The 27448-nt window shown below is 40.6% G+C and overlaps 1 protein-coding gene across 1 annotated transcript in view; it reads right to left on the bottom strand.

Moving 5' to 3' along the window:
- Positions 1–24446, bottom strand: part of LOC128687670 (STING ER exit protein) — a 30180-nt gene extending 5734 nt beyond the window's left edge. The window contains exons 1-4 of the mRNA XM_053775253.2: positions 24288–24446; positions 23070–23215; positions 5979–6196; positions 945–1100 (exon numbers count right to left, since the gene is read on the bottom strand). Of these exons, the coding sequence (XP_053631228.1) occupies positions 945–1100; positions 5979–6196; positions 23070–23190 (495 nt within the window). The 5' untranslated portion in view covers positions 23191–23215; positions 24288–24446. The remainder of the gene's footprint in view (positions 1–944; positions 1101–5978; positions 6197–23069; positions 23216–24287) is intronic.
- Positions 24447–27448: the final 3002 nt, after the last annotated feature.

The following is a 27448-nucleotide window of genomic DNA, read 5'->3' as shown; positions in this document are numbered from 1 at the left end:
CATGATAGAATTCAAGAAATAACTCGTAGAAAAATATGAAAGTGGTGTCCGTAAGGCCAGAATATGTCCTCAACAAGAATTTTGAAGGGTTTGAGGCTGGCCCTATGCCTGTTGTGGAATACACTGTCTTTGGGGAAGTCCATGGGGGTTGGATGTGAGCAGCCAGGATGTGGAAGAGCTGATGGAGGACCACAGTGAAGAGCTAACCACTGGAGAGCTGCAAGACCTTCATCTGGAACAGCAACAGACCATAGCTGAGGAAGGGAGAGGAGAGACGGTGCCTTCTTCAGTGATTTAGGACATTTGTGCAAAGTGGAGTGAGGTGCAAACATTTGTGGAGAAACATCACCCTAACAAAGCTGTTGCAGGCCATGTCTGCAACATGTTCAATGACAATGCCTTGTCCCATTTTAGGCAAATCTTAAAGAGATGCCAGAAACAGACCTCTCTGGACAGAGGTCCTAGTGCCAGTAAAAAACAAAGAAGGGAAGTAACCCCAGATAAGGACTTGATACCTAGAGTCTTTATGGAAGGGGATTTCCCTTCCAAACAAAAACTTCTCCTTCTCCCTTCCTCCCTGTCTTCTATACACCAACAAGTCTCTTCAATAAAGGTAAGTGTGATGTTAAATGTTCATTTATCTACATTTATTCTCTAAAAAAATGTATTTTTTGTTAATACTTTTAGGTGTCTGGAACGGATTAATTGGATTTACATTACAGCATTTCTTATGCGAAATATTGTTTCAGTTTTCATCAATTTTGGTTCTCGTCAGAGACTCTGTAACAGATTAATCACGAAAACCAAGGTTCCACTGTATTGTCATGAAGCTGCAAGAAAAATGAATGAGCTTGATATAATAACCCAGACAACCTGTTGTCTACGATCTTTATGCACCCAAACTCTTGCTGGGTTTTGGATTGTTTTTTACACATTATACTCACTGCCTCAATTTCGTCTTCCTCTTCATCGATTGTTGACACAGTAACTGATGAGAATTTGCCCATATTCTTGGTATGGCGGGTAATAAGAATACGATCTTTAGGCTTATCTGCAACCTGCTGTGCTACGGACTTCCCTCCACTCTGCACCACACTACCCTAAAAAATAAATGATATTGCTTGAGCAACTTCGAAGACAATAATAGATATGGAAAGGAAATAGATTATAGACAACTCTTACAGCTATGAATACCTAAGAGAGTTTAATATTTTCTTGTGAATATAATAATAATAATAATAATAATAATAATAATAATAATAATAATAATAATAATAATAATAATAATAATAATAATAATAATAATAATAATAAGGCTGGGTGGTGGTCACCCTAGGAAAGGTTGGAGGGAGGGGGTAAAGGAGATTTTGCATGTGAGAAGCTTGGACATCCAGCAGGCATGTATAATGTGTTTGACAGGAGTGAAGGGAAATGGTTTTTGGAACTTGACAATCTATTGGAGTGTGAGAAAGGTAGCATTCTGTGAAGGGCTGAAGGGAAACTGGTTAGCCAGACATGAGTCCTGAAAGTGGAAAGTACAGTGGAACCTCTACTTATGAGTTTAATCTGTTCCATGACCTTGCTCGCAACTGGATTTGCTCATTTGCAGAGTCAATTTTCCTCATTTAAATTAACTGAAATGGAATTAATTCGTTCCAGTGGAATTCCAAGCATGAGAAAATACTTTAATAATTTCCCTAATATCAACTGTACAGCTCATTTATCTATCACAATTCATGTAATATGACATAATAAACAATGTTAATAACACAGAAACACAATATATTAACTAGAATGAATAAAATACATGCCATTAGGCATGTGGCTAGTGGTGGTGACAGCTGCCATTGGGGTTTATAGGGCCACCACAGCGGCCATTCCTGCTCCTGACTACAAGTGTAGAGAACTTAGGATAACCCAAAAAAGTCAGACAGAGTAACTTATAAGTGCTACACTCTTAATGCTTCACTTAATTGCTACACTCTTAATGCTACACTTTGCCACTGCTGCTTCATGTTGTCTGCCACTGCTACCTCATGATGTCTGCCACTGCTGCTTCATGTTGTCTGCCACTGCTGCTTCATGTTGTCTGCCACTGCTACCTCATGATGTCTGCCACTGCTGCTTCATGTTGTCTGCCACTGCTACCTCATGATGTGTGCCACTGCTGCTTCATGTTGTCTGCCACCTGATGTCTGCTGCTGCTTCATGTTGTCTGCCACTGCTACCTCATGATGTCTGCCACTGCTGCTTCATGTTGTCTGCCTCTGCTACCTCATGATGTCTGCCACTGCTGCTTCATGTTGTCTGCCACTGCTGCTTCATGTTGTCTGCCTCTGCTACCTCATGATGTCTGCCACTGCTGATTCATGTTGTCTGCCACTGCTGCTTCATGTTGTCTGCCTCTGTTGCTTCATTGCTCCATGTTGTCTGTCACTGCTGCTTCATGTTGTCTGTCACTGCTGCTTCATGTTGTCTGTCACTACTGCTTCATGTTGTCTGCCACTGCTGCTTCATGTTGTCTGCCACTGCTACCTCATGATGTCTGCCACTGCTACCTCATGATGTCTGCCACTACTGCTTCATGTTGTCTGCCACTGCTACCTCATGATGTCTGCCACTGCTACCTCATGATGTCTGCCACTGCTGCTTCATGTTGTCTGCCACTGCTGCTTCATGTTGTCTGTCACTGCTACCTCATGTTGTCTACCACTGTTGCTTCATGTTGTCTGCCACTGCTACCTCATGATGTCTGCCACTGCTACCTCATGATGTCTGCCACTGTTGCTTCATGTTGTCTGCCACTGCTACCTCATGATGTCTGCCACTGCTGCTTCATGTTGTCTGCCACTGCTACCTCATGTTGTCTGCCACTGCTGCTTCATGTTGTCTGCCACTGCTACCTCATGATGTCTGCCACTGCTGCTTCATGTTGTCTGCCACTGCTACCTCATGCTTGCATGTTGTCTGCCACTGCTACCTCATGATGTCTGCCACTGTTGCTTCATGTTGTCTGCCACTGTTGCTTCATGTTGTCTGTCACTGCTACCTCATGATGTCTGCCACTGCTGCTTCATGTTGTCTGTCACTGCTACCTCATGATGTCTGCCACTGCTGCTTCATGTTGTCTGTCACTGCTACCTCATGATGTCTGCCACGCCACTGCTGCTTCATGTTGTCTGTCACTGCTACCTCATGATGTCTGCCACTGTTGCTTCATGTTGTCTGTCACTGCTACCTCATGATGTCTGCCACTGCTGCTTCATGTTGTCTGTCACTGCTGCTTCATGTTGTCTGCCACTCATGTTGTCTGCCACTGTCTGCCACTGCTGCTTCATGTTGTCTGCCACTGCTACCTCATGTTGTCTGCCACTGCTGCTTCATGTTGTCTGCCACTGCTACCTCATGATGTCTGCCACTATTGCTTCATGTTGTCTGCCACTGCTACCTCATGATGTCTGCCACTGCTACCTCATGATGTCTGCCACTGCTGCTTCATGTTGTCTGCCACTGCTACCTCATGATGTCTGCCACTGCTGCTTCATGTTGTCTGCCACTGCTACCTCATGATGTCTGCCACTGCTGCTTCATGTTGTCTGCCACTGCTACCTCATGATGTCTGCCACTGTTGCTTCATGTTGTCTGCCACTGCTACCTCATGATGTCTGCCACTGCTACCTCATGATGTCTGCCACTGCTGCTTCATGATGTCTGCCACTGCTGCTTCATGTTGTCTGCCACTGCTACCTCATGATGTCTGCCACTGCTACCTCATGATGTCTGCCACTGTTGCTTCATGTTGTCTGCCACTGCTGCTTCATGTTGTCTGCCACTGCTGCTTCATGTTGTCTGCCACTGCTACCTCATGATGTCTGCCACTGCTACCTCATGATGTCTGCCACTGTTGCTTCATGTTGTCTGCCACTGCTGCTTCATGTTGTCTGTCACTGCTACCTCATGATGTCTGCCACTGCTGCTTCTTGTTGTCTGCCACTGCTACCTCATGATGTCTGCCACTGCTACCTCATGATGTCTGCCACTGCTGCTTCATGTTGTCTGCCACTGCTACCTCATGATGTCTGCCATTGTTGCTTCATGTTGTCTGCCACTGCTACCTCATGATGTCTGCCACTGCTGCTTCATGTTGTCTGCCACTGCTGCTTCACGTTGTCTGCCACTGCTACCTCATGATGTCTGCCACTGCTACCTCATGATGTCTGCCACTGCTACCTCATGATGTCTGCCACTGCTGCTTCATGTTGTCTGTCACTGCTGCTTCATGTTGTCTGCCACTGCTGCTTCACGCTGTCTGCCACTGCTACCTCATGATGTCTGCCACTGCTACCTCATGATGTCTGCCACTGCTGCTTCATGTTGTCTGTCACTGCTGCTTCATGTTGTCTGTCACTGCTACCTCATGATGTCTGCCACTGCTACCTCATGATATTTGCCACTGCTGCTTCATGTTGTCTGCCACTGCTACCTAATGATGTCTGCCACTGTTGCTTCATGTTGTCTGCCACTGCTGCTTCATGTTGTCTGCCACTGCTACCTCATGTTGTCTACCACTGATGTCGCCAAAGAATCGAACATTTCTGCTATTTTGAGCTCAATTTCAAGGTACTTTTCATTGTGAAACCAATTAAAATCATATTTATTTTTGTAGTATATCTTCCATTCTATCACATGAGACCAAATAAAACGAGAATACAACCACGAAAACCATACGAAAATATACTGCTAAGGGAAGGCTAATGGCCGAGAAGTGAACTCCGTTATTTATGGTCCGATTTCTTTAATTTTTGGTGTACGTTATGAAGCATCGTTTCATCATACATTGCCCAAGTTTCAATAAGATAGGCTAACAAACAACTGAGATCCAATTCTCTAGATCAAGAGCAAGGGCCCCCTAACCAGCGTCAATTAACCTCCCTTGAGGCCCGCTCGCATCTGGAAATTTTGCTCGAGTCTGGAAGCCAAAAATTGGCCGAGCAGCTGCTTGTATCTGGAAAAACTCGCATGTGGATGCACTCGTAAGTAGAGGTTCCACTGTATAGTACCTACAATCTGAAGGAGGGGTGGGGAAATATGCAGTTTCGAGAGGCATCTGAACAGTAGTATTAGCACACCTATGGCACAACAGAGAAAGAATGTATGATGGTGAACATGTTTCTTTTTTTGGGTCACCCTACCTTGGCGGGAGACAGCTAGTATGTTAAAAAATAACGAGAGTGCATAAAAAAGGATTACAATTATAATTAATTCACTAAATTTAATAAGTAAGGAAATTTCTAAAATTGGGCCATTACAACTTCACTGCAGCATTCTATTGCTGAGCAGGAAAAAAAGTAACCCTTAAAGAAACAATGCCTAAACCTGAACACCCATGAAAGATGACTTCACACTGCTGAAAATACAGTATGTTAATTCCAAATTCAAAATAAGTACCACAAATTAAACTCAAAGCCTCCTGCAAAAATTGCTGACAAGAATGAGGTGAGCACAAAGTTAAATTTCATCTAGGTATACTGAAGGTAAACAGCTTTTCATGTTCTCTGGCTGCCCTGATGTACATTATTCCTCCTAGAAAGAAAAGTAAATTTCTTAAGATTGATCCTATTTCTGGTTTAATGCACATTATTTTACTATCTCAATGGGGAAGTGGAACAGAATTCTTCCTCCGTAAGCCATGCGTGTCGTAAGAGGCGACTAAAATGCCAGGAGAAAGGGATTAGTAACCCCTTATCCTGTATACATTACTAAAGTTGAAAAGAGAAATTTTTTTTTTCTTTTTGGGCCACCCTGCTTCGGTGGGATACGGCAGAGTTTGTTGAAAGAAGAAGAAATTGTTTTACTATTATGTAAATTCAAGCAGAACAAGAAATATAAAATAATGGTCAACTCTACTTATTTCTTTAGAATTAGGCTACCAATATTTATTTAGAATTAGGCTACCAGTAATGTAAACTAGTAATTACCTTAACAACAAAGACAATGTTGGCTGTGAGGGTATGTTGGTAAAACAAGAGGAGGCCACATTTTTTACATTTCTTTCTGAACTGCCTTTCAACACCTTCTGACCTCCTGACAAATACAGTTTCATCAGGGTCACAGACTAAGCGGTGTGCATGGCGAGATCCATTGATGACTCGAGCTCCATCACGCTTCCGCAGCGGAAGTTTCTCCATAGAACAGTCTGAACAAAAATGTTCAAAAAATTATACAAACAAAAATTGTATACACTCTCTTAATATTAATGACTAATATATATTTTTTAACACGTCGGCCATTTCCCACCGAGGAAGGGTGGCCCAAAAATAAAGAAAAACCCAAAAATAAAGAAAACACTTTCATCATCATTCAACATTCGCCATCACTCATACATAATCACTGCCTTTGCAGAGGCACTCAGAAACAATAGTTTAGATGTCACTCCAAACAGCCAGTATCCCTAACCCCTCCTTTAAAGTGCAGGCATTGTACTTCCCATCTCTAGAACTCAATTCCAGCTAACTGGTTTCCCTGAATCCTTTAATAAAATATTACCCTGCTCACACTCCAACAGCTCGTCAGGTCCCAAAAACCATTCGTCTCCATACACTCCTATCTAACATGCTCACGCATGCTTGCTGGAAGTCCAAGCCCCTCACCCACAAAACCTCCTTTACCCCCTCCCTCCAACCTTTCCTAGGATGACCCCAACCCCAACTTTCCTCCAAGTCATTCTATTTTGTTCTAGCTTCTCTAAATGATCAAACCACCTCAACAACCCCTCTTCAGCCTTCTGACTAATACTTTTAGTAACTCCACTCCTCTCTTTAATTTCCACACTATGAATTCTCTGCATAATATTTACGCCACACATTGCCCTTAGACAAGACATCTCCACTGCCTCCAGCCTCCTCCTTGCTGAACCATTTACAACCCATGCTTCACACCCAAATAGGGTGTGAAGTTATACTCTCGTACAATCCCTTCTTTGGTTCCATGGATAATGCTTTTTGTCTCCACAGATACCTCAAAACACCACTCACCTTTTTTCCTTAATCAATTCTATGGTTAACCTCATCCTTCATAAACCCATCTGCTGACAAGTCAACTTCCAAATATCTGAACACATTCACTTCTTCCATACTCCCTCCCTCCAATGTGATATCCAATTTTTCTTCATCTAAATCATTTGATACTCTCATCAGCTTACTCTTATCTATGTTCACTAACCGTCCACTAACCTTCGCAATTTTTCTTTAGAATCCCCCAAATCACAGTATCATCAGCAAAAAGTAACTGTGTCAACTCCCATTTTGTATTTGATTCCCCATAATTTAATCCCACCCCTCTCCCCAACACACTACCATTTACTTCTTTTACAACCCCATCTATAAATATGTTAACCACAGTGACATTACACATCCCTGTCTAATGCCTAGTTTTACTGGGAAGTAATCTCTCTTTCCTACACACCCTAACCTGAGCCTCACTATCCTCATAAAAACTCTTTACAGCATTCCATACACATGGAACATCTGCCACATTGCTTCCCTATCCACCCTACCATATGCCTTTTCTAAATCCATAAATGCAATGAAAACTTCCCTACATTTATCTAAATGCTATACATATATATATATATGCTTCAATGTAAACACCTGATCTACACATCCCCTACCCATTCTAAAGCCTCCTCCATCTGCAGTCCTGCTCTCTGTCCTACCTCTAATTATTTCCATTATAACCCTACCATGCATTTTACCTGGTATAATCAGTAAACTTATTTCCCTATAATTTTTACAATCTCTTTTGTCCCCCTTCTCTTTATAAGGAACTATACATGCTTTCTGTCAATCCCTAGGTATCTTCTCCTCTTTCATACATTTATTGAACAAAAATACCAACCACTCCAACACTATATCTCCCCCTGCTTTTAACATTTCTGTCAGGATCCCATCAGTTCCAGCTGCTTTACCTCCTTTTATTTTATGTAATGCCTCACGCAACTTCCCCACACTCACATCTGGCTCTTCTTCACTCTTAAAAGATGTTATACCTCCCTGGCTAGAGCATGAAATTACTGCCTCGCTCTCTTCATCAACATTTAAAAGTTCCTAAAAATATTCCTGCCATCTTCCCAATACTTCCAACTCCCCATCTACTAACTCCCCTACTCTGTTTTTAACTGACAAATCCATTCGTTCCCTAGGCTTTTTTTAACCTGTTTATATCACTCTTAAATTTTTTTCTCATTCTCAGCAAAATTTGTTGACAGTGCCTCACCCACTCTATCATTTACTCTCTTTTTGCACTCTCTTCACCTTTCTTTTACTCTCCATATACTCCACCCTTCTTATTTCACTTCTGCTTTGTAAAAACCCCTCATAAGCGACCTTTTTTCTCTTTTATCACACCCTTTACCTCATCATTCCACCAATCACTCCTCTTTTCTCCTGCACCCACCCTGCTATAGCCACAAACTTCTGCCCTGCATTCTAACACTGCATTTTTAAAACTATCCCACCCCTCTTCAACTCTCACACTACCTATACTAGCACTAGCCCACCTTTCTGCCAACAGTTGCTTATGTCTCATTCTAGCTTCCTCCTTCCTTAGTTTATAACTTTTCACCTCTCTCTTACTTGCTGTTGCCACTTTCTATTTGTCACATCTACCCCTTATTCTAACTGTAGCTACCACTAAATAATGATCCAATACATTTGTTGCCCCTCTATAAACATGCTCCAACACATAATCTAACAAACTACTTTCATTACATGCTATATCCATATCTTGTATACTTATTTATCCTCTTTTTCATAAAATATGTACAGTTCAATTAAAGGCCCCCTCCCCATATATAATTTATCCTATACAGTGGAACCTTGATTTACAAGGTTAATCCGTTCCATGACCTAGCTCGTAACTCAATTTGCTCGTACAGTATAGCAAATCAATTTTCCTCATTGAAATTAATTGAAATGCCGTTAATCCGTCCAGCACCAGGACAAAATATTTCATAGCACTATCAACTCTACAGTTTATTTATCTATCATAATTCGTCTAATATGACATAATAAACAATATAATTAACAGAGAAACATGATATATAGAGTGGACCCCCGGTTCGCGAAGTCATCGGTATCCGATAAATCCGGTATCCGAAGCATTATATCGCAAAAAATTTGCCTCGGTTCCCGTTACAAAACCCGGTATGCGATACGATTCGTACAAGACGTGTCCACGTGTGGCCTGAACTGCCCCGTGTGTGCCAGTGTTTACAAGCCAGCCAGTGTGCGCGCATCTAAGGATACATTCAGTACATTCCATATTATCCATATTATCACTGTTTTTGGTGCTTGTTTCTGCAAAATAAGTCACCATGGGCCCCAAGAAAGCTTCTAGTGCCAACCCTGTGGTAAAAAGGGTGAGAATTAGTATGGAAATTAAGAAAGATTTTGAAGGGTTTGGGGCTAACCCTGAGAAGCCTATGCCAGTTGTGGAATCCATTGTGCCTACTTCAAAAATTAAGGAAATATGTGCACAGTGGGTTGAACTGCAAACCTTTATGGATGAAAATCACCCTAACACAGCTATTGCAAGCCGTGCTGGTGACTATTACACTGACAATGTTGTGAACCACTTTAGGAAAGTCATAAAGGAAGAAGAGGTACAGGCCTCTATGGACAGATATGTTGTGTGACAGAAGTCCAGTGACTCTCAAGCTGGTCCTAGTGGCATTAAAAGAAGAAGGGAAGTAACCCCGGAAAAGGACTTGCTACCTCAAGTCCTAATGGAGGGGAATTCCCCTTCTAAACATTAAAAACTTCGACACTCTCCCCTCCTCCCATCCCATCAATCACCACCAGATCTTCATTAAAGGTAAGTGTCAATTATTCTATTGTGATTATTCTATTGTTATTATTGCTATTGTAATTATTCTATTGCATTAAACTTAATATTTCATGTGGTAAAAGTTTTTTTTTTCATACTTTTGGGTGTCTTGCACGGATTAACTTGATTCCCATTATTTCTTATGGGGAAAATTGATTCGCTTTCCGATAATTTTGCTTTACGATGAGCTCTCAGGAACGGATTAATAACGTGAACCGGGGGTCCACTGTACTCTAGAATGAATAAAATAGGCCATAATATGATGAGCGATGATGGCGGCGGAAGCGTCCACATTTCGTCCTTTTTCTATCGCTTAACTGCTTAACTAACTTGCTACACTCTTAATGCTACACTTTATCACCGAACTTAGCTGATACAATTTGTTTTGTTTAATCACTGAACTTAACTGATACAATTTGCTTCATTTCCATGGAAATCATTCTTGTTTTCTTCTCAGCACTGTCTTTTGCACTTATTTTCTTAGGACCCATGGTTAGAAAAAAGAAATTTGGGCAAATGACTGTAAAAAAAATGCAAGCAAGCACAAGACAATTGCTCCCACTGCAATGTAAACATTTGGACTTACCGGGTGTTTTGCCATCAGCTACGCCAAGTAGTGGCAGCATTCTGAATTATTATTACATATTACATATGCATTATTATGTATTATTATTATACATAATGATTATTATTATTATTAATTTAGGGAACTGAAGCTCACTCATTATTGTTATTACATGTATTATAATAATAATAATAATAATAATACATAGGTAATAATAATAATAAAAATAAAAATAATAATGCGAGTTTCAGAATACCACCAACTCCTGACCAGCAAAATGTGAGCAGTCATGAAGGTCTCTTCACGAAATTCAATTTCAATAACAAAAACAAACAGTGGAATCAAGTAAACCATGTTCTAAATGAAACAAGGTGGAAAAATATCCTAAACAACATGGATCCTAACATTTGCCTTGAAAAAATGAATTCTGTGGTTCTTGAGATCTGCTCAAGACACATTCCATTAAGAAAAAGAAAGAAGGTGTAAACTAGAAAGAGAGAGACGTTCCCTATACAGATGAAAGCGAAGAGTCACAGAGCTGCTAAGCAAGGCCAATATATCTGAAATACAAAGGGAGGCACTAGTCAATGAAATTGCAAGTATCGAACTTAAGCTGAAGGAGTCTTACAGGAGACAACAATCACAGGAAGAACTAAAAGCCATAAAGGAAATTGAAAAAAAAAAAAAATACTTCTCTTATGCCAAATCTAAGGAAAAAACAACATCCAGTATTGGGCCCCTACCTAGGCAGAATGGGACATACACAGATGACAACCAAGAAATGAGCGAGATACTAAAGTCCCAATATGACTCAGCGTTCAGCGAGCCATTGCCCAGACTAAGACTCGACAATTCAAATGAATTCCTTATGAACGAAACTCAAAATCTGGCTATCTCAAAAATCTCAGATATTATCCTAACTCCAAAAGACTTTGAAGAGGCAATAAATGACATGCCCATGCACTCTGCCACAGGCCAAGACTCATGGAAGTCCATGTTCATCAAGAATTGCAAGAAGCCCCTATCATGTGCCTTCAGCATGGACATTAGGGTCATCCCACACACACTAAAAACAACAGACATAGCCCCACTCCACAGAGGTGGCAGTAAAACAATTGCAAAAAACTACAGACCGATAGCACTAACATCCCATATAAAAATCTTTGAGAGGGTTCTAAGAAGCAAGATCGCCAACCACCTAGATACCCAACAAATACACAACCCAGAGGAACACGGGTTTAGAGGTCGCTCCTGCCTGTCCCAGCTACTGGACCACTATGACAAGGTCCTGGATGCTGTAGAGGATAAACAAAATACAGATGTAGTATGCACAGACTTTGCAAAAGCTTTCGACAAGTATGACCATGATGTAATAGCACACAAAATGCGTGATAAAGGAATAACAGGAAAAGTTGGTAGATGGATCTATAACTTCCTGACAAATAGAACACAAAGAGTAATAGTAAACAGAATAAAGTCCCAGGCAGCCATGGTAAAAAGCTCTGTTCCACAAGGCACAGTACACGCTCCCATTCTATTCCTCATCCTCATTTCTGACATAGAGATGTAAGTCATAGCTCTGTGTCTTCCTTTGCGGATGACACCCAGATTACCATGGCAGTGACCTCCATCGAAGACACCGTGAGACTTCAAGCAGATATCAACCAAATCTTCAAATGGGCCACTCAAAACAATATGAAGTTCAATGAGGAGAAAGTTCAACTATGTACTCTGATATGGGAAACTTGAAGAAATTAAAAATGTTTCAGGGCATACAACAAATTCTAACCATACAATAGAGTGGAGAAGTAATGTGAAGGACCTGAGAGTGATAATGTCAGAGGATCTCGCCTTCAAAGACCACAACAATGTATCTACCTCATCCGCTAGGAAAATGATAGGATGGATAATGAGAACCTTCAAAATTAGGGACGCCAAGCCCATTATGAGTCTCTTCAAATCGCTTGTGCTCTCTTGGCTGGAATACTGCTGTACACTAACGGCTCCCTTCAAGGCTGGCAACATTGCAGAACTGGAGAGTGTACAAAGAACTTTCATGGCACACATAAGTATGATAAGGCACCGAAATTACTGGGAATGGTTGAAGGTCCTTGATCTGTATTCCCTGGAATGCAGGTGAGATACATGATAATATACACTTGGAAGGTCCTGGAGGGATTGGCACCAAACCTGCACATGAAAATCACTCCCTATGAAAGCAAAAGACTCTGCAGGAGATGCAACATTCCCCTGATGGAAAGCAGGGGTGCCACGAGTACACTTAGAGACAACACAATAAGTGTCCAAGGCCCAAGACTGTTCAATTGCCTCCCAGCATACATAAGGGGGATTACCAGACCCCTGGTTGTCTTCAAGAAGGCATTGGATAGGAACCTAAAGTCAGTACCTGACCAACCGGGCTGTGGCTTGTACATCAGCTTGTGTGCAGCCACCAGTAACAGCCTGGTTGATCAGACCCTGATCCACCATGAGGCCTGGTCTCAGATTGAGCCACGGGGGCGTTGACCCCTGAAACCCACTCCAGGTAACTCAGTGCACTGTTTACCTAGGTGTGGGAGTATTTCTCTCATACTTTGCTTACCTTTTTTTACAGTCATTTGGCCAAATTTCATTTTTCTAAGCGTGGGCCCTAAGAAAGTAAATGTAAAGAACAGTGCTGAGAAGAAAAAGAGGATGATTCCCATGGAATTAAAGCATGAAATCATGGATAAACAAGTGAGGTGTGCAGGTTTTGGGTTGAGGGGGAAGCAGGGGAAGCTGGCTCGTAACTCGGATGCTGGCTTGTAACTCAGAGCAAAAAATCAACAAAGCAACAACTCGTATCTCAAAAAACTTGTATGTTGGGACACTCGTAAGTCAAGGTTCCACTGTATTTGATTTATAATATTAACCCTTTGAGGGTTTTCGTCGTACTAGTACGTCTTACGCGTAGGGGTTTTTGACGTACTAGTACTCATAAATTCTAGCGGCCTCAAATCTAGTGGGAGAAAGCTGGTAGGCCTTCATATGAAAGAATGGGTCTATGTGGTCAGTGTGCACAGTCTAAAAAAAATCCTGTAGCACACAGTGCATAATGAGAAAAAAAAAAACTTTGACCATTTTTTTTTAATAAATCAGCGACTTTGCAGTGTATTTTCGTATGGTATTTATTGTTGTATTCTAGTTTTCTTGGTCTCATTTTATAGAATGGAAGACATATTACTGAAATTGAGATGATTTTGACTGGTTTTACAATGAAAGGTGCCTTGAAATTGAGCTCAAAGTAGCAGAAATGTTCGATTTTTACCAAACTTCAAAAGTAAACAAATCGTGCCAAGCGTGCAATACACGTCAACTGGTGAGTCTAATATTCTTTTACAAGTGCACCAATAATATTTATACCATTTTTTACACTAATGCAGTAGTCTGCATAACAGTAAATCTTATATTTTTTGTGAGAATAAAAATTCAAAGTGGAAAGCAAAAGGATATAAGAGGGCCCTTGAGACGTGACTAATGACTAGAGGAAATGTCATTTTAGTGCCAGGAATGTCTTTCTTGTTTATTCTGGACCCTATTCCGAAATTGGCATCTTTTGAAATTTGTGTGAAATTGGCAAAATTGCTAAATTCTGACCACTGTACTGGATAGTTGAACTTCATAAATGAGTGGTTTCTTGCACCCATTCGATAGAAAAAATGGAGTTCTAGCGAAATATTCATGTTTTTTGTCGACTAGTACAGTGAAATTGGCCGAAAATGGGGCTCAAAGTGGGCAAAATCGCCGATGCGTAAACATCGCCGAGACCGCTAACTTTGTGAGAGCATAATTCCGTAAGTTTTCTATCAAATTTCAAACTTTTGGTGTCTTTATGATCAGGAAAAGATTCTCTATCTTTTCATAAGAAAAAATAATTTTTTTTTTTTTTTAAATTTGGCCGACCCTGAGAACGAGTTTCGGAGAGGGCCTGTCGACCCTCAAAGGGTTAAAAGGTTATACACAACTCTTCTAGGTAGTAGGTTGGTAGACAGCAACTGCCCAGGGAGGTACAGTGGACCCCCGCATACCGATTTTAATCCGTGCAAGAGGGGTCATTGGTATGCGAAATAATCGGTATGCGAATGAATTTTCCCCATAAGAAATAATGGAAATCAAATTAATCCGTGCAAGACACCCAAAAGTATGAAAAAAAAAATTTTTACCACATGAAATGTTAATTTTAATACACACAAACTGAAAAAGGCATGCACACTTACATGACACTTACCTTTATTGAAGATCTGGTGATGATTGATGGGATGGAAGGAGGGGAGAGAGAGTGTTAGTGTTTAGAAGGGGAATCCCCTTCCATTAAGACTTGAGGTGTCGAGTCCTTTTCTGGGGTTACTTCCCTTCTTCTTTTAATGCCACTAGGACCAGCTTCAGAGTCACTGGACTTCTTTCGCACAACATATCTGTCCATAGTGGCCTGTACCTCTCGTTCCTTTATGACTTCCCTAAAGTGTTTCACAACATTGTCAGTGTACAGGTTGCCAACACGGCTTGCAATAGCTGTGTGAGGGTGATTTTCATCAAAAAAGGTTTGCACTTCAAGCCACTTTGCACACATTTCCTTAATCTTTGTAGTAGGCAACTTCTTCAATTTCTCTCTCCCCTCCTCTGAACCAGTTTCCTCAGGTCTGGCCTCTTGCTGTTGAAGTTGATCTATCAGCTCATCAGTGGTTAGTTCTTCATTGTCCTCCTCCACCAACTCTTCCACATCCTCCCCACTAACCTCCAACCCCAAGGACTTTCCCAATGCCACAATGGATTCCTCAACTGGCATAATCCTCTCAGGGTTAGCCTCAAACCCTTCAAAATCCCTTTTGTCTACACATTCTGGCCACAGTTTCTTCCAAGCAGAGTTCAAGGTCTTCTTAGTCACTCCCTCCCAAGCCTTACCTATAAGGTTTACACAATTGAGGATATTAAAGTGCTCTCTCCAAAACTCTCTTAGAGTCAGTTGAGTTTCTGAGGTCACTACAAAGCACCTTTCAAACAGAGCTTTTGTGTACAGTTTTTTGAAGTTTGCAATAACCTGCTGGTCCATGGGCTGCAGGAGAGGAGTGGTATTAGGAGGCAAAAACTTCATGTTAATGAATTTCATGTCCCCATAAAGTCGCTCTGCCACGTCTGTAGGATGACCAGGGGCATTGTCTAACATCAGGAGGCACTTAAGTTCTAATTTCTTTTCAGTTAGGTAATCTTTCACATTGGGGGCAAATGCATGGTGTAACCAGTCATAGAAAAAGTCCCTAGTGACCCATGCCTTACTGTTTGCCCTCCACAGCACACACAAATTCTCCTTGAGGACATTCTTTTGCCTGAATGCTCTGGGAGTTTCAGAGTGATACACTAATAAAGGCTTAACTTTGCAATCACCAGTAGCATTGGAACACATCAACAAAGTAAGCCTGTCTTTCATAGGCTTATGTCCTGGGAGTGCCTTTTCCTCCTGAGTAATGTAGGTCCTGCTTGGCATTTTCTTCCAAAACAGGCCTGTTTCATCACAATTAAACACTTGTTCAGGTTTCAGTCCTTCAGTCTCTATGTACTCCTTGAATTCATGCACATATTTTTCAGCCGCTTTGTGGTCCGAACTGGCAGCCTCACCATGCCTTATCACACTATGTATGCCACTAAGCTTCTTAAATCTCTCAAACCAACCTTTGCTGGCCTTAAATTCACTCACATCAGCACTAGTTGCAGGCATTTTTTTAATTAAATCCTCATGCAACTTCCTAGCCTTTTCGCTTATGATCGCTTGAGAGACGCTATCTCCTGCTAGCTGTTTTTCATTTATCCACACCAATAAGAGTCTCTCAACATCTTCCATCACTTGCGATCTTTGTTTCGAAAACACAGTTAAACCTTTGGCAAGAACAGCTTCCTTGATTGCCTTTCTGGTGCCCACAATAGTAGCGATGGTTGATTGGGGTTTCTTGTACAACCTGACCAGGTCGGCGATACGCACTCCACTTTCATACTTATCAATGATCTCTTTCTTCATCTCTATTGGAATTCTCACCCTTATTGCTGTAGGGTTGGCACTAGAAGCTTTCTTGGGGCCCATGGTCACTTATTTTCCAGAAAAAGCACCGAAAACACTGTAATAATACGAAATATTCCGATTGTATGCTTGGATGTTACCGCGGAGGCTGGCTGGTAAACAATGCCACCGGCGGCACATGTGAGGCTGGCTGAGGGCGCACATTGGACGCGTCTCGGACGAAAATCGGTGAGCGGGTTTTTAAGCGGTATGCGAGGCAAAATTTTTGCGATTAAAGCAAGCAGTATGCGGATTAATCGTTATGTGATGCCAACGGTATGCGGGGGTCCACTGTACTACCGTCCTGCCAAGTGAGTGTAAAACGAAAGCCTGTAATTGTTTTACATGATGGTAGGATTGCTGGTCTCTTTTGTCTGTCTCAGTCTTGCTGCTTCTACTTACGCTTAGGTCACACTACACATACATGTACAAGCATATAGTATATATACACCCCTCTGGGTTTTCTTCTATTTTCTTACTAGTTCTTGTTCTTGTTTATTTCCTCTTACATCCATGGGGAAGTGGAACAGAATTCTTCCTCCGTAAGCCATGCGTGTTGTAAGAGGCGACTAAAATGCCAGGAGCAAGGGGCTAGTAACCCCTTCTTCTGTATATATTACTAAATGTAAAAGGAGAAACTTTCGTTTTTTCTTTTGGGCCACCCCACCTCGGTGGGATACGGCTGGTGTGTCGAAAGAAGAAAGAAAGATACATAACTCTACTGACAAGCAATTTTAGCAGTTGAAATATATGGAACTGGGTAGAGAAATAAGGTAGAGAATCAGATAAGTCAACTCGACCAGCCTTGGTTGGACCTGCTATTTCAGTAGCCTTATTTACAAGAGATGTCATTGGGCTTACTGTTATGTACAAGACTAATGTATCACCAAACAACAACTATTATATCTCAAGATGGTCATCCATCACCCATTTCAATTCAATTCAATTCAAATTTTATTTCTCTGTAAAGATTACAAGGGTGGTTTACATATTATAAAACAATAATTACAAAGAAGGCCACAAGCATGCCTAGGCATTTTGGGCAGGTAGTAGGTTGGTAGACAGCAACCACCCAGGGAAGTACTACCGTCCTGCCAGATGACTGTGAAACAAAAACCTGTAACTGTTTTGCATGATGGTAGGATTGCTGGTTTTCTTTTTCTGTCTCATAAACACGCTAAGATAACAGGGATATCTTGCTACTCCTACTTACACTTTGGTCACACTTCACAGACACGCACATGCATATATATATATACATACATCTAGGTTTTTCTCCTTTTTCTAAATAGCTCTTGTTCTTTTTTATTTCTTCTATTGTCCATGGGGAAGTGGAAAAGAATCTTTCCTCCGTAAGCCATGCGTGTCGTATGAGGCGACTAAAATGCCGGGGCAATGGGCTAGTAACCCCTTCTCCTGTATACAATTACTAAAAAAGAGAAGAAGAAAAACTTTATAAAACTGGGTTGCTTAAATGTGCGTGGATGTAGTGCGGATGACAAGAAACAGATGATTGCTGATGTTATGAATGAAAAGAAGTTGGATGTCCTGGCCCTAAGCGAAACAAAGCTGAAGGGGGTAGGAGAGTTTCAGTGGGGGGAAATAAATGGGATTAAATCTGGAGTATCTGAGAGAGTTAGAGCAAAGGAAGGGGTAGCAGTAATGTTAAATGATCAGTTATGGAAGGAGAAAAGAGAATATGAATGTGTAAATTCAAGAATTATGTGGATTAAAGTAAAGGTTGGATGCGAGAAGTGGGTCATAATAAGCGTGTATGCACCTGGAGAAGAGAGGAATGCAGAGGAGAGAGAGAGATTTTGGGAGATGTTAAGTGAATGTATAGGAGCCTTTGAACCAAGTGAGAGAGTAATTGTGGTAGGGGACTTGAATGCTAAAGTAGGAGAAACTTTTAGAGAGGGTGTGGTAGGTAAGTTTGGGGTGCCAGGTGTAAATGATAATGGGAGCCCTTTGATTGAACTTTGTATAGAAAGGGGTTTAGTTATAGGTAATACATATTTTAAGAAAAAGAGGATAAATAAGTATACACGATATGATGTAGGGCGAAATGACAGTAGTTTGTTGGATTATGTATTGGTAGATAAAAGACTGTTGAGTAGACTTCAGGATGTACATGTTTATAGAGGGGCCACAGATATATCAGATCACTTTCTAGTTGTAGCTACACTGAGAGTAAAAGGTAGATGGGATACAAGGAGAATAGAAGCATCAGGGAAGAGAGAGGTGAAGGTTTATAAACTAAAAGAGGAGGCAGTTAGGGTAAGATATAAACAGCTATTGGAGGATAGATGGGCTAATGAGAGCATAGGCAATGGGGTCGAAGAGGTATGGGGTAGGTTTAAAAATGCAGTGTTAGAGTGTTCAGCAGAAGTTTGTGGTTACAGGAAAGTGGGTGCAGGAGGGAAGAGGAGCGATTGGTGGAATGATGATGTAAAGAGAGTAGTAAGGGAGAAAAAGTTAGCATATGAGAAGTTTTTACAAAGTAGAAGTGATGCAAGGAGGGAAGAGTATATGGAGAAAAAGAGAGAAGTTAAGAGAGTGGTGAAGCAATGTAAAAAGAGAGCAAATGAGAGAGTGGGTGAGATGTTATCAACAAATTTTGTTGAAAATAAGAAAAAGTTTTGGAATGAGATTAACAAGTTAAGAAAGCCTAGAGAACAAATGGATTTGTCAGTTAAAAATAGGAGAGGAGAGTTATTAAATGGAGAGTTAGAGGTATTGGGAAGATGGAGGGAATATTTTGAGGAATTGTTAAATGTTGATGAAGATAGGGAAGCTGTGATTTCGTGTATAGGGCAAGGAGGAATAACATCTTGTAGGAGTGAGGAAGAGCCAGTTGTGAGTGTGGTGGAAGTTCGTGAGGCAGTAGGTAAAATGAAAGGGGGTAAGGCAGCCGGGATTGATGGGATAAAGATAGAAATGTTAAAAGCAGGTGGGGATATAGTTTTGGAGTGGTTGGTGCAATTATTTAATAAATGTATGGAAGAGGGTAAGGTACCTAGGGATTGGCAGAGAGCATGCATAGTTCCTTTGTATAAAGGCAAAGGGGACAAAAGAGAGTGCAAAAATTATAGGGGGATAAGTCTGTTGAGTGTACCTGGTAAAGTGTATGGTAGAGTTATAATTGAAAGAATTAAGAGTAAGACGGAGAATAGGATAGCAGATGAACAAGGAGGCTTTAGGAAAGGTAGGGGGTGTGTGGACCAGGTGTTTACAGTGAAACATATAAGTGAACAGTATTTAGATAAGGCTAAAGAGGTCTTTGTGGCATTTATGGATTTGGAAAAGGCGTATGACAGGGTGGATAGGGGGGCAATGTGGCAGATGTTGCAAGTGTATGGTGTAGGAGGTAGGTTACTGAAAGCAGTGAAGAGTTTTTACGAGGATAGTGAGGCTCAAGTTAGAGTATGTAGGAAAGAGGGAAATTATTTCCCAGTAAAAGTAGGCCTTAGACAAGGATGTGTGATGTCACCGTGGTTGTTTAATATATTTATAGATGGGGTTGTAAGAGAAGTAAATGCGAGGGTCTTGGCAAGAGGCGTGGAGTTAAAAGATAAAGAATCACACACAAAGTGGGAGTTGTCACAGCTGCTCTTTGCTGATGACACTGTGCTCTTGGGAGATTCTGAAGAGAAGTTGCAGAGATTGGTGGATGAATTTGGTAGGGTGTGCAAAAGAAGAAAATTAAAGGTGAATACAGGAAAGAGTAAGGTTATGAGGATAACAAAAAGATTAGGTGATGAAAGATTGAATATCAGATTGGAGGGAGAGAGTATGGAGGAGGTGAACGTATTCAGATATTTGGGAGTGGACGTGTCAGCGGATGGGTCTATGAAAGATGAGGTGAATCATAGAATTGATGAGGGAAAAAGAGTGAGTGGTGCACTTAGGAGTCTGTGGAGACAAAGAACTTTGTCCTTGGAGGCAAAGAGGGGAATGTATGAGAGTATAGTTTTACCAACGCTCTTATATGGGTGTGAAGCGTGGGTGATGAATGTTGCAGCGAGGAGAAGGCTGGAGGCAGTGGAGATGTCGCGTCTGAGGGCAATGTGTGGTGTGAATATAATGCAGAGAATTCGTAGTTTGGAAGTTAGGAGGAGGTGCGGGATTACCAAAACTGTTGTCCAGAGGGCTGAGGAAGGGTTGTTGAGGTGGTTCGGACATGTAGAGAGAATGGAGCGAAACAGAATGACTTCAAGAGTGTATCAGTCTGTAGTGGAAGGAAGGCGGGGTAGGGGTCGGCCTAGGAAGGGTTGGAGGGAGGGGGTAAAGGAGGTTTTGTGTGCGAGGGGCTTGGACTTCCAGCAGGCATGCGTGAGCGTGTTTGATAGGAGTGAATGGAGACAAATGGTTTTTAATACTTGACGTGCTGTTGGAGTGTGAGCAAAGTAACATTTATGAAGGGATTCAGGGAAACCGGCAGGCCGGACTTGAGTCCTGGAGATGGGAAGTACAGTGCCTGCACTCTGAAGGAGGGGTGTTAATGTTGCAGTTTAAAAACTGTAGTGTAAAGCACCCTTCTGGCAAGACAGTGATGGAGTGAATGATGGTGAAAGTTTTTCTTTTTCGGGCCACCCTGCCTTGGTGGGAATCGGCCAGTGTGATAATAAAATAAAAATAATAATAATTCTTACTCTACATTACAAATTACAAATGAGTAAATGGATTTACAATAGTGAGATAGTTCAGAACATTTAAGAATATAACAATTTGTAAAGTTAGTAATGACTCTGAACCTTTCTCTGACACATCACTCCATTAACAATCATTTACAGCCTCTCCTCATTTAGTGACGTACTCGTTTACCAACTACTCGGACTCACAACCAGCTTACCAACCAGTATGCAAGCCTAAGTAATGTATATTAGAGCTGATTTCCTCTATTCTGTTTATTACAGTAGTATACAGTACATTACTGTATAAACATTTAAAAATATACTAAAAATGTTATATATGGTGCAAAGGTGACATTAAAAAAATATCTAAAGATGGCTGACACAAACCCATTACCAGTACAGTATGCTCCTCGCTTAAAGATCAATTCACTTACTGACCTGCTCTTAGGAAAGGAACCCCATCGCTAAATGAGGAGAGGCAGTTTTTATTCCTTTAGCAAGTTGCATTTTGGAAGATGTTCTTGAAAAAAAAGCTGACAAAATAAAAACTATGGCCCACAGCTAGCTTGAGCTTCATCCTATGTATTAAAAGTATACTGCTGTGCTGCTTTACCCTTTCACTGTATTATTAATTATCTGGCTAGTTTCTTGAAGTGTATAAATTATGACTTTTATCTTTTGCATTATCTGTTCTGTATCTAAATAATGTCTATTTTCTACATTTAGCATAATTTTTCCTTGAAAGTTAGGCTGAATGGTGAAAATCTGACAAATATTTAAATTCAAATAAGTGATTCAAATCTAAGTCAATATGTTATCCAATTATACTCCAAAAACATGCAGAAAGATGTTCCTGTGCTTGTTGAGGCTAAGGGATGTTTTATCCTCCTACTTCTCCACATCACAATTATTAACATTGTTAATCTACCTATCATTATCTTGGTGTAAAAAAAAAGCTTAAGTTTCATCCTTCATTCTTCTGTTTCTGATACAATCTATAATGTTATAAGGAACATGATGAACATGTAACACCATAATCACTAATATACTGTAAAGATTTTTACAAGACAATGTCAGTCTGAAGAAATAAATATCCTCCTAATACAATGTTTTGCCCTAGCCTGGGCTTTATTAAGTATATCCAGTATTAGCATACAAAAGGATGCATGGTATAATGCATCCATTGTGAATGCCATACAGTGCTTAACCCTAATGAGGTATTCACAGGTGTGGGTTATGAAACAAGTGTGATGAACCTCACATTTATTTCAATGAGTGTTATTTTATATGTTACTCAGAATCAACAATAAATTCTGATCAGTGATTTTTTTTAATAGTACAATGGGTGTTTCCCACTGAGGCCGGGTGACCATCCCATCCCCCCCCCCCAAGAAAACATAAAAAACTTTCATCATCACTTTCTCCATCACTGTCTTGCCAAAGGCATGCTGATACTACAGTTAAAAAACTGTGCTGTGTGACCCTTATGGGTTTAGCACTTTATGATTATAATAATTATAATAATAATTATAATAATAATTATAATAATAATTATAATAATAATTATAATAAATAATAATTATAATAATAATTATAATAAATAATAATTATAATAATAATTATAATAATAATAATAATAATAATAATAATAATAATAATAATAATAATAATAATAATAATAATCCACCCCTTCTTCAGAGTGTAGGCGCTGTACTTCCCACCTCCAAGATATATTTTAATATTTGTCTTTGCCAGGTACAGGGTGTCCTGGTATAACAGATAAAGGTTAGGATTAATGAAAATAACATGCATAACTTTACTGCAGCTTTCATTTTTTTTTTTACATTTTCAGAAAGATTGTAAATACATGTATGCAGAGCATATCAGCATGACTTACCAAGGATAAGAGCCATTTGACCACAGAGACAATAGTAGACTATGAGAGGTTTATCCTCGCTATACTCTTGCTGGTCTTTGGCATCTGAAACCACCACGCTGCCAGACACAACTTTTGGCATTGTTCTCACAGCATGCACACGTGTCCTGCAAGATTTGATAATGAAATAATGACTTGTAAATAATGAACAAATATGGAATTCATATATATTTTAAGACTAATTAATTGCATATAAATAGATATCTCACAAAAGCAAAAGGTAAGAGCAAACATCTGTGTTATGAGAGCCAAATCAAGGCATTTTCTTCTTCGCCTTGAATTACTAAGTAAGGTTATTTAGGTTCAGGTACACTTAAGTACAAATATCATACATAGTGTAAATTACCCACCAGGATAACCCAAAGAAAGTCAGACCAATTGACTTATTTCCATTGTTGTTCTTCTTGATTCACCGGTACTCTCCCGGCCTGGGTCTTTTCCAGATTGTGACCCAGCCTTGGCTCCCTGTCTTGGGAGTGTCACAGACCTATGTCTGCCATGGGAGGAGGTAAAAGTACCTCCTCATCTCCTGGGACCAACTGTCCCCAGGCCTAGCCCCATTCCCCGCCCTCACGGGGCTCGTAGGGAAAGGCCAGGCTTCTGGTCTACCATCTTCCTCACCCAGGGAAGCTCGTGGGAATGACAGTCTTGTGAGCTGCAGGTGGTAGCAAGCTCTGGCTCTGGCACCTCCCCCGCCCTAAGATGCGTTGTGGGAGTGGTGTCTGCTATTTCTATTGGAGTCTAGTGGGACCCCTGGTTCACTCTCTCCTCACCTGACACAGTCATGTTTGCAACACATGACTCTTCCTTACTTATTCTTTCTACAACATATACTATTATCATTGGGGAGTGCTAAACCCGTAACGATTATACAGCGTCTGTGTGGGGAGGGGGAGAGGCAATCAGGCTCAATTCAAGGATCTGTATTCCAATTCCCTAGATCAAGAGCTCATTACAAGCATCATATAACTATTGTTACCATGTACTCTCTAAGACATACAAGAACATGATCCCCAAACAAATCGTCTCAAAGTTTTTTAGTCCTACTGCGAGTCCTTTTTTATGATTGTTGGTTTTTACCCATTCTCAAACTTACTCTTCCCCAGAAATATTAAAATAATATAGTAATAATCCTGTCACTAAGATAAACTACTAAACTAGCCAAGATGAACCACATACAGTAATTATGGTGGTAGTTAACACTTGTTAGGATCCCAGTAGATATAAACGTTGTTACTAGTGTTGTTGGGGTTCGTAGGGCCACTGACAGCTTACGCCGTGTTGAGTCTTGTTTCCAGTGTCCGGAAAAGAAACCTCGACCATGGTGGAAGGAAGTTTATTTATTTATTTATTTATTTATTTATTTATTTATTTATTTAGTAATTTAAGCATACATACAGAGGTACAAAAAAATACAGGTAAGAGCAGCATGCCAAAGCCACTTATATGCATAGCATATAAATGGCTTAAAATTAACTTAAGATTAACTAAGCAATGATGAAATCAGTGATAAGACATTATTGTAAACAGATAACTATAAAGCACAAATGAGTATTACAAAGACAGGTCATATGGTTGCTTGCATTGCTGTACATTCAGTCGAATGGAGTATTCTGTTAGATTGGGTTTTAGGTTTAACATTTATGTGATATAATTGTATAATTGTAAGTAAGTAAGTAAGTTTATTCAGGTATACACAAATACAGTTACATAGAATTATCATACATAGCAGCATGTGTGTAGAGAACCTAGGATTACCCAAAAAGTCAGAGTGACTTATTTCCATTGGGGTCCTTTTACCTTATTATTATAATATAAAGGTTGTAATATTTTCTTATTATTCTATAATGAAGATAACATCTTATTATCATATTATAAAAACTATCTAGTACACGAGGATCATTAAGACTATCTATAATACGAGGGTCATTACTAGGAATAAGGTAAAATTTATACGTATGTTAGCTAAAAAATAGAAAATGATTCCCCTCCCTTTCTGTAGCTACATTCACCAGACACCTTTTGGCACTCTTCTTGAACTGGTTCATGCTATGACTGACTTTGACATGTGCGGGTAGTCTGTTCCATTCCTTTATTGCTGTACAATAAAAGGTGTTTGAAGCCTGGTCACTGACTGTGGGTACTACAAAGTTGTGCTCTCTCCCCCTAGTACTATGATTGCTTTGGTTCCCAACCTTGACAAAATTGACAGCAAGATATTCTGGACTAAAAATACATTCAGAGACTTCTTGTATGTGTGTTAATAATATGGTACATACAATGATATAATGGATGGTACAGGCGAGGTCTTACACCTTATCACAAATTACAAAGATGAAAAGAGAAAGAGAGAGAGAGAGAGAGAAAGAAAGAGAGACAAAGTAGGTAATATTGAGCATAAAATTAGATTTCTGACATATATCACATTAAACAAGAGGTTCAAATTCAATGATAACTTCCACTTGAGTTAGTTCAGGCTACTGCCACCTAATGTACCTCACTGAAATAATAATATAGCGGACATCACAATGAATGCTGAAGACAACCTCTTACCCCAACCATAGATTGTAAACAATATTACTAAAAAAATAAAAAAAATAAAAAAAACTAGGTAATGTTACAATGACAATGAGATAAATCACTCTGGTCGACTTGCTCGTTTCCTAAACATCGAAGTGTACCTACCCCCTAAACGTAGGTGTTACAAATGCCATCACTATGGCCATGTTGCAGTAGACTGTGGAATACTACATTCTTGGTGTGGTAAGTGTGCTGGGAAACATTCCACTAGAGAGTGCACAGTAGGCCCTGACAGCCAAAAATTTAAGTGTATTAACTGTAAAGAAGTTGGGGTTACAGTTTCCCACAAGGACTGCAGTCAGAACCCAAACAACCTTCGATGTAAACCTGATAACAACCCTTTAATGGTAACTGAGGATGAGGCAATCCAGTCTACCACAGCCAGATCTGAGACTGAACATCTGCAAAGTGTGCAAGAACCCCACCTCACTGCAAAGGATTCTGGTGATACAAGAATGCCATCACACACACCAGCTAGCACATGTGGAACTAGTGGTCTGCCACTACAGATACCTATGGCTACACCTGAATATGGGGATGAGTTTGTCATTTCTCCCAATACACACAACTACAACAGTCAGACGGACACCACACAGGTAACCCCCCTGGAAGTTGGAGATGAGTCAGATGCACAGGACCTACCTGCAATGAATGATGAAACAGAGAACACTAATGTAACCATGGTACCTGTTAAGGTGATTACCTGGAGTTTACCTGGAGAGAGTTCCGGGGGTCAACGCCCCCGCGGCCCGGTCTGTGACCAGGCCTCCTGGTGGATCAGAGCCTGATCAACCAGGCTGTTGCTGCTGGCTGCACGCAAACCAACGTACGAGCCACAGCCCGGCTGGTCAGGAACCGACTTTAGGTGCTTGTCCAGTGCCAGCTTGAAGACTGCCAGGGGTCTGTTGGTAATCCCCCTTATGTATGCTGGGAGGCAGTTGAACAGTCTCGGGCCCCTGACACTTATTGTATGGTCTCTTAACGTGCTAGTGACACCCCTGCTTTTCATTGGGGGGATGTTGCATCGTCTGCCAAGTCTTTTGCTTTCGTAGTGAGTGATTTTCGTGTGCAAGTTCGGTACTAGTCCCTCTAGGATTTTCCAGGTGTATATAATCATGTATCTCTCCCGCCTGCATTCCAGGGAATACAGGTTCAGGAACCTCAAGCGCTCCCAGTAATTGAGGTGTTTTATCTCCGTTATGCGCGCCGTGAAGGTTCTCTGTACATTTTCTAGGTCAGCAATTTCACCTGCCTTGAAAGGTGCTGTTAGTGTGCAGCAATATTCCAGCCTAGATAGAACAAGTGACCTGAAGAGTGTCATCATGGGCTTGGCCTCCCTAGTTTTGAAGGTTCTCATTATCCATCCTGTCATTTTTCTAGCAGATGCGATTGATACAATGTTATGGTCCTTGAAGGTGAGATCCTCCGATATGATCACTCCCAGGTCTTTGACGTTGGTGTTTCGCTCTATTTTGTGGCCAGAATTTGTTTTGTACTCTGATGAAGATTTAATTTCCTCGTGTTTACCATATCTGAGTAATTGAAATTTCTCATCATCGAACTTCATATTGTTTTCTGCAGCCCACGGTTAGGATAGGTGTTAAAGAAAGCACTAACCCAGAAGTGCCATCCTCCGGAGAGGCATTGGATTCGCCTGACCTTCCTCATATTATAACAAATTTCCAGAAAAAAATTGAGCATCTTGAACAGATCCTGACAAGTTTAATAAATATATGTAATCAGGATGATGCTCTTGAGCA

Source organism: Cherax quadricarinatus, chromosome 11 (assembly GCF_038502225.1).
Source record: "Cherax quadricarinatus isolate ZL_2023a chromosome 11, ASM3850222v1, whole genome shotgun sequence".
Taxonomy (NCBI): domain Eukaryota; kingdom Metazoa; phylum Arthropoda; class Malacostraca; order Decapoda; family Parastacidae; genus Cherax; species Cherax quadricarinatus.
The sequence above is the reverse complement of the archived record's forward strand: the minus strand, read 5'-3'. Positions and strand labels throughout refer to the sequence as shown.